The sequence below is a fragment of the Colobus angolensis genome, unplaced genomic scaffold (genome assembly GCF_000951035.1).
Source record: "Colobus angolensis palliatus isolate OR3802 unplaced genomic scaffold, Cang.pa_1.0 Scaffold140, whole genome shotgun sequence".
NCBI lineage: Eukaryota > Metazoa > Chordata > Mammalia > Primates > Cercopithecidae > Colobus > Colobus angolensis.
This window is the reverse complement of record NW_012114489.1, coordinates 2,356,109-2,364,552: the sequence shown is the minus strand read 5'-3', so window position 1 is coordinate 2,364,552 and position 8,444 is coordinate 2,356,109. Positions and strand designations below refer to the sequence as shown.

The window sequence follows — 8,444 nt, the reverse complement described above, 5'->3', positions numbered from 1 at the left end:
AGCCTTAGATAAAAATGGTTGAAGTCTATATTTCTCTTACCCTTTCAGGTACTCCCTCCCTTTTCCCCCAGACAAAAACTCTTCAAATTAATGTGCTTTCTCTTCTAGGTCATTTTTATTTTCATTCAACAAATACTTACTATTGGATATAGGGAGGAAGAGAGAAACGGAAGAGTTGAGGATGATTCCAAGGTTTTTAGTCTGAGCAACTGGAAAGATGAAGTTGTCATTTCCTGAGATGGGGAAGGCTGCTTGGGTAACTTTGCACTGCATCAACTTGGCTAAGCTGGGACTCTGTTTCCTAGAATTCCCTTTCCTCTGGACCTGTCTCCTGAACTAGACTCATGACATCATGAGTATGATTCTGGGGTAGGGCTGGCCAAAAGAGAAATTTTTATGAGATCTGGAAGTCAGGATTGAAGCAGCAGCCATTACACTCTGAAGGTCAGTATCAGGTACCAGGCACCATTACAGCTCACATATGTTGCTCATCCACTGGCTCACCTTGATGGGAGCTGGGGAGTAGGCAGTAGCTGGGCCCACAGCTGCCCCAGCTCCCGCTGGATATCCTCTTTCAGCTTTTCTGAGTCCTGGGCCAGGTGCCTGTATAGTTCCATGGCAAAGGGAGCCAGTTCCTTCTGCAAGTCACCTGAATCATCAAGGTTAGAAGCAATGAGAGCCAGACTCAGGTTTGTCCTTGCTGGTTCCAGTTAGCCCTTGTGTGTTCCACATGGTCCTTGTTCTTGTGCTTCATGCCCAGCTTTTCTTCCTCACTGCCTGCTCTACTGACCCCCAGTGGTATCAGTTTCACGCCCAGATGCAGAGGCAACAGCCCTCCATAGACTTCTTCATCAGCTTCCGTTTGTGATCCCTGGTTAATGACTTTTCTCCGACCCTCCAATTGTCCTCTTCTACACATTTACTTCCCTAGGGTCTCCCATGATTTGTGGGATCTGGTCACTATAAGCAAATGTAATTCCATATTATTTATAGTGATTCCAATTCCTGATTGAACCCTGCTGATACTCTGCCAAAGGAGCAAGTTTGGGTAGGAGATAAGGAATTCAGTTTGGACATGTTAAATTGAAAGTTCCCATTCACCAGTCAGGGGGAGATTTTGAATAGGAAGCTTGAGGTTATGAGTCTGTAGTTCAGGGGAGAGGTCCAGGCTGGAGCTATACATTTGGAAACCATTAGGGTGTAGATGGTATCTAAAGCCATAAGACCAGATCAGGTCATCAAATGACTGAGTGTAAATAGAGAAAAATTGTCTAAAGACCAAGTCCAGGGATGCTGTGACATTAAGAAAATAAAGGGCAGATAACACACCCTGAAAGAACAAATACTAAACGAAGACCAAAGATAAATTATTGAAATGAGCAAAGGTTCTTAACTGTTGAGTAAATCTAGAAAATTTGGAAACGGTTATTGACATTTACCAGGCAGATGAACAAAAATATCTTTGCTAGTTTATCTTTTTAAAGATAACTTCTAAAGATTTAATGATGTTTTTGTTTTCATCTATCCCACTGGCCACGGGCTGTCTTTATTAATCTGGTCCAATGGCAGATTTAGAGTGTTAGCAAAGTAATTCAGGGCCAACCATAACAGCCTTTGCAGTAAAAACAAAAATAACATTTTAAAAATCACATCTATCATTTGAACTATCCTAGAACTTGAGTTGTAAAGTGTTTTGTGGTTTAGAGATGCTGCTTTATTTCTCCAGACTTGGTTTTGTGATACCACAGGGTGGTGGTTCTTAACCAGGGATGATCTTGTCCCCCAGGGAGCATTCGACAATGTATGGAGACATTTTTGATTGTCATAAATGGGAGGGGGCTGCTACTGGCATATAGTGGGTAGAGGCCATGGATGCTATTAAAAATCCTATAATGCACAGGACAGCCCCCATGACAAATGGAAATAATACAGAGAGGGAGAAACCCTGTCTTAGGGTCTGGCTACTTAGAGAGCAGAATGAAAGTCTTAACAGAACAAAATCCAATTTCATTTACTTTTCAGTAAAACGGTTAAAGGATGGACAAGTGGAAGAAAGGGAAGGGGGATAGAGTTTGAGAAAAGAAAAAGAGGGAAAAAGAGGAAGGAGGAAGATTAATATGCTGTGCGGCACTTATGGGTTGTGAGACGCTCTTAAATCCAATAAACAACTCTTAGCAGATATGGAAGCACTGAATGATGTAACAGGCTATGGAAAGTGATCTTCACTCAATCTCAGAGCTACAATGTTACTTAAGGTTTGCTTTAGTATAGCTGGGGCCTGATCACAGGAGAAATACAAAGTGTCAGAGCAAGTGATGGAGGGTTAACCAGGAGGCAACAGTATCTTCAGCTTCTGCAGTCTTTGGGCCCTGTATTTTCAAATTCTCTGCTGGTCCCTCTAATTAACGGCAGCAGGGAGGAGGTGGCAAAGATCTAGACCTCAATGGGTATAGAACAAAGTAGTTCGCTAATTGTAAATTAGGACAATTATCTTACAATTAATTGAATTTTCTTATTCCTCTAGAAAATCTTAGCATGGCCATGAGTTTTTCTCAGCTTGTGCTATTCTCTGCTGTGCTGCTACAGGGGAGGGCTGCAGTTGAAGTTCTTATAATCAACCAGTGTGCTCATTAGCATGCTTGGAAGGTTTGAAGGATAGTGTGCACTCAGAGGAATTAAAAAAAAAAAAATCAATCTCGTGGAAAGGCCTGGCAATTAGGCAGCTCAAGTGAAGGGGATGGCTGAGCCATTATAAGCACTGTCAGGCCTAGTAATGCATGTCGTAACACACACACAGGTTCACGGCCTCTTCCAGTGTACCTGTGGCCCAGGCAGCCTTGGGGTCTTCCCTCTTGGGGAGTCAAGAGTGGGTCACATCCTCCATTTTTGGCCTTGTTGGCTTTAATACCTGGAAAAAAAAAAAAAAAAAAAAACCTCACATGAAATTGCCCATTTCACTTGGATGGAATACAAATTCACTTCTCCATATGCCCAGATATACGACATAGCACATTATCTACAAAATTAAGAATGAATGGGGCTGGGCAAGGTGGCTCATGCCTGTAATCCCAGCACTTTGGGAGGCCAATGCGGGTGGATCACTTTGAAGTCAGAAGTCCAGACCAGCCTGGCCAACATGGCAAAGACTGTCTATACTAAAAATACAAAAATTACCCAGCTGTGGTGGTGTACACCTGTAGTCCCAGCTACAAGGGAGGCTGAGGCAGGAGAATTGCTTGAACCTGGGAGGAAGAGATTGCAGTGAGCCGAGATCGCGCCACTGCACTCCAGCCTGGGTGACAGAACGAGACTCTGTCTCAAAAAAAAAAAAAAGAATGGCCAATTTTTCCTGCTTATCTTCAGTCCTAAATGCAGCAAATGCTGCTGGTGCCATATCCCTCTCCCCTTGGCACTCGCCATTCTGTACACACAGACAGTCTTACTGCAATCACCTGTGACTCTTTCTGAGGACATCCTCAAGCCACATCAGCATGGGCGGCCCCTGTATGTGGCAACCAGAAGTATCAGGAAATAACGCTCCCAGCACTGTCCTAAGTCAATGAGAAAGAAGTTGATGAATAAATACCCCAGCTTCCTTGCCTCTAGGGCAGAACAATCTGAGGCTTATTCTGGACTGTCTTCCAAGGTCCCCAGCATGGACCAGTTGTCCGGAGCTGTTTGTGCTCAGGAATACGTCTTTCATTGTCTGTTTCCCCATCCCTGACTCAGCTCCCCTTTCTGTCACCAATGCTTCTAAGGATTAGCACCCAAAGAAACTACTCCCACTCAAATCCTCTCCTCCAGGAATGCTTTTGGGGAAACCCAAGTGAAGACACGGGCAATTCACCAGCTGAAGATCGAGTCCATCCCATGGCAGGGCGGGCAGATGTGCCTCTCTAATAAGTGAGATGTACCCTGGGATATCAGCTGGGGGAGGGGCAGAATTTAGATCACATTCATGGATCAGAAAAACAGGCTATGGAGTAGTTCTCCCCAGAAAAGCATTATTGATCTTGTCCAATGAAACAAACACAAACAAACAAACTGGGAGATTTCAAGGCAACAAAGTTAATGGAAAACAATGTCCCACAGGATACCTAAGATTGAACGGTAACACTGCAAATCCATCATTAGGATCTCAGCTAAGGTCTACAGTTTAGTCTAATCATTGAAAATTTATTGCCATCACCTGGAACAATTGTTCTCATCCTTATCAGGTGCAAATCGCCTTGTAGAAGTGAATGGTTTCATGTCTCTCTACCATCCTGAACTGCAATCCATAGACAATGTAATGACCCACCACGTAATTTTTTAATCTGTAAGTGCCCTAACTCAACACATGGAGAAATAAAAGGTGAGTAATTATGTAAATGAATGTCATGTACTGGTGCATTTACATGAACACTCCCAGGCGGGAGATTACTGGACGATGACATGAAGAATCCTGATGCTTGCCACAACCTGTGGCGTCTCCGGGCATGGAAGCACTGCCACTGCGGGCTCATTCCACAGCCCAGTGGCTGACGGATACCAGCAGCAGCGCTGCCATTGATGGCAAGAGATTCCAAAAGTGCCAACAATTGTTGAAGTTTCCGCCAAGACCAGTGACAACTTCCCATGATTTCCCGACAGTGTCATTCCTGCGGAAACTGATGTCTACGCACGGTACGAAAGATGTGTCTATACTGTCGTTGGTGGCTTGTGCTTTTGCATGTACGCTTTCAAGGCGAAATGGCAAGTGGTCAAGTGCAAGTGCTGGCAGCAGACCCGGAAGTGCAGCGAGTGAGCCTCGCACCCTTGAGGCCAGAGAAGCAGGGGGCGTCTGGAATCCGTGGTGTGCTGCAAGTGCGCATGCGCATACACGGGGCCCAGAAGTTGACCCCGGCTCTGACGTTCACTTCCGGTGCAGCACTCAGAGACCGGAAGCCCAAGCCACAACACCGACCCCTCAGGTACCGATGTTTTCAGAAACCCTCAAACAGATTGGGTAGCACTTCCCGGGGGGCGGGTTTCTGGGCAGGTGCCCAGACGCACCCAGGAGCTGACCCCGGCCCTCCCGCTCACTTCCGTTCCAGCCCGCAGAGACGCGAAGCCCCCGGTCACGACGACGAACCCTCAGGTACCGATGTTTTCAGAAACCCTCAAACAGATTGGGCAGTGCTTCCCTGGGGGCGGGTTTCTGGGCAGGTGCCCAGACGTGCCCAGGAGCTGACCCCAGCCCTCCCTCTCCCGTTCCAGCCCGCAGAGACGCGAAGCCAGTGCCAGGTCGACGACCCCTCAGGTACCGATGTTTTCAGAAACCCTCAAACAGATTGGGTAGCGCTTCCCTGGGGGCGGGTTTCTGGGCAGATGCCCATGTTGAACTCAGTGTGGACTTGCGGCGTCTTGCGGTTCTGTACATTAATATGACAGCCGTGACATCCACCCCACTTCACCAAAGCACATGCGTTTTCTCTCCTGTTAGGGGCCCTGTTTTCTGTTACAATGGATCGAGATTTAGAACAGGCTCTGAATGATGCAGAGAATATCACTGAAATTGCCCAACAGAGACTTCCTAGGAGGAGATACTCACCTAGGGCGGGAAAAATTCTGCAGGAAAAACTTTATGACATTTATGTAGAAGAATATGGAAAAGAGCCTGAGGATCCTCAGGAATTGAGAAGCAATGTAAACTTGTTAGAAAAGCTTGTTAGGAGAGAGTCCTTGCCATGTTTAGTGGTCAATCTATACCCAGGCGATCAGGGGTATTCTGTGATGCTCCAGAGAAAAGATGGGTCCTTTGCAGAGACCATTCCGCTGCCTTATGATGAAAGGACATTGCTCAACTACTTGGATGCGGAAGAATTACCCCCTGCTTTGGCCGATGTCCTTGATAAAGCTTCGGTTAACATTTTTCATAGTGGGTGTGTCATAGTAGAAGTTCGTGACTACAGGCAGTCCAGTAATACGCAACCTCCTGGTTATCAAAGCAGGCATATTCTCCTACATTCAGCGATGCCGACTTTAGCCCACGAGGTGAATACAATGACAAGAGATGTCCAGATATGGAGCCAGGAAGACGAATTTCCACTTGAGAGTCAACTGATCTTAGAGACAGCTGAACCACTGTGTCTCGATCCTTCTGTAGCAGTCACCTGTTCTGCAAACAGGCTGCTGGATAACAAGCAAAGGATGAATACCGACCCGATGAAACGGTGCCTCCAGACGTATTCGTGGCCCTCTGTAAGGTCACAGCAGGAGCAGTCTGACTGTCCACCTCCTCCTGAGCTGAGAGTGTCGACTTCTGGCCAAAAAGAAGAAAGAAAAGCAGGTCAGCCTTATGAGCTGGACATTGCTAAAGCAGGAAGTTGTGTAGACATGTGGAAACACAGATCCTGTGATTTGGCCGTGCCTTCGGAAGTGGATGTGGAGCAACTTGCTAAAGGGTGTCAGCCCGTCACAGCTGCTGAGCCAAAGCTCCCAGTCTGGCCAGCCCAGGAGGTAGAAGACCCTTTAGGATTTGCATGGGAAGCTGGCTCTCAGGCCTGGGACACCAAGCCAAGCATCATGCAGTCATTTAATGATCCGTTTTTCAGTGATGAAATAGAGCCCTGTAAAAAAGCCAGGCAGAAGAGCCAGAAGTCTCCCTGGCAGCCCTTCCCAGATGACCATTCAGCTGGTCTCAGGCCTGGGTCAGAGACTGATGCTGGGAGGGCAGTGAGTCAGGCCCAGGAATCGGTGCAGAGCAGAGTCAAAGGTCCAGGCAAGATGTCACACAGCTCCAGCGGCCCAGCCGGTGTCAGTCAGCTGTCCTCATGGAAAACACCAGAACAGCCTAAGCCTGTGTGGGTCCAGTCTTCAGTACTGGGGAAGGGAGAGAAATATCCACCTCTCTGCACCCAACTTCCCTCAAGCTCAGGAAAGAATTCCTTAGGTACCAGTTTTCCCCCACAACAGGCAGGCAGCTCTCTTAAGCGTCCATTTCCTGTGGCAGCAGCAGCTGCTGCTGCTGCTGCTCCTCCTGCTCCTCCTGCTCCTCCTCCTCCTCCACTTCCTCCTCCTCTTCCTCCTCCTCCTCTTTCTCCTCCTCCTCCTCCTGCTGCGGCAGCAGCAGGAGCAGCACCAAGTCATTCTCAGAAGCCCTCTGTGCGTCTCATTCAAGCTAGCAGGCCCCGTCCAGCTGCCCGGCCCCCAACCAGATTCGTAAAAATAGCCCCAGCCATTCAGGTCAGTACAGGCTCCACTGGCCTGAAGGCCGTCAACGTGGAGGGCCCAGTCCGCAGAGCCCAGGCTTTGGGTAGCAGTTTCAAGCTTGTGCAGGCCTCTGGCTTGGGTGGCCTGGCTCCTGCGGGAATCAGTGGCAGTGGCCTTCAGTCCTCAGGAGGTCCACTACTAGATGCAAGGCCCAGTGCAGCACAGGCATCTTCTCAAGCACCCCTTCAGTTTTTCCTAAATACTCCTGAAGGTCTCAGGCCCCTGACACTCCTCCAGGTTCCACAGGGATCCATGGTTCTGACCGGCCCGCAGCAGCAGTTCCATCAGCTAGTTTCCCTGCAGCAGCTCCAGCAGCCCGCAGCTGCTCACAATCCTCAGCCAGGGCCACAGGGTTCCGCACTAGGTTTGAGCACTCAAGGGCAGGCCTTCCCTGCTCAGCAACTTCTTAATGTGAACCCCACTGGAGCAGGTAGTGGTCTACAGCCCCAGCCCCAGGCAGCTGTGTTGGGTCTACTTGGCTCTGCCCAGGTTCCTCAGCAGGGTATCCAGCTCCCCTCTGTCTTCAGGCAGCAGCAGCAGCAGCTGCTGCTGCTGCTGCAGCCACAGCCACAGCCACAGCGACAGCCGATCCAGCTCCAGACGCAACAGTTGGGAGTCCTGCAGCAGCCAGTGTTTTTGGCAACAGGCGCTGTTCAGATAGTGCAGCCACATCCAGGTGGGCAAGCAGCGAGCCAGTCCGTAGTTCAGACGAAGGGAGGCAAGCCAACCCCTCCAGCGCCCTGAGGCTTGTGGTAGTTTGTCTCTCTTTTAAAAGCACAGGAGCACTGACCCAAATGAATTCCCAGTTTTTACTTGAGTTTTGTTTTTTTTTCCTCATGTTTTGGTATTTTACATTTTAAAATACACACTTTACACAGAAGCACAATCCACTGATTTTTATTTAGAAACAGGGAAGTGATCTCCTAAAGGAGCATTGTTTTGCTTAAGTTACTGCTTTTGTTGTCGTTGCTGTTGATATAATTAGTTTTAATATAGTATTTTAAAGTATCCAAATCCTAACCAAGTTGAGTTTAAACTTGTGAAGTGTATAATTTCTCTAGAGCCATAAGATGGCAATACCAACAATGTTAAGTTAATATTTTAACAAGATTTTAATTTTAAGTTAATATTTTAACAAGAAGAGCACAATTTAAATTTTTTTAAATGGTGGTGAAAACATATAATCTAAAATGGGCCACCTTAACTGTTTT

General features: G+C 47.6%; 1 protein-coding gene across 1 annotated transcript; it reads left to right on the top strand.

Annotated features, from left to right (window-relative positions):
- The first annotated feature begins 5,484 nt into the window (after positions 1-5,484).
- Positions 5,485-7,977, top strand: SUPT20HL2 (suppressor of Ty 20 homolog (S. cerevisiae)-like 2). The gene has a single exon (XM_011935124.1). It carries the CDS (start codon positions 5,485-5,487, stop codon positions 7,975-7,977), a length of 2,493 nt encoding a protein of 830 aa, XP_011790514.1.
- The last annotated feature ends 467 nt before the right edge of the window (positions 7,978-8,444 follow it).

What these genes read in the sequence shown, in the direction of transcription:
- SUPT20HL2 (XM_011935124.1), top strand. Translation starts at nt 5,485, where the DNA reads ATGGATCGAGATTTAGAACAGGCTCTGAATGATGCAGAGAATATCACT.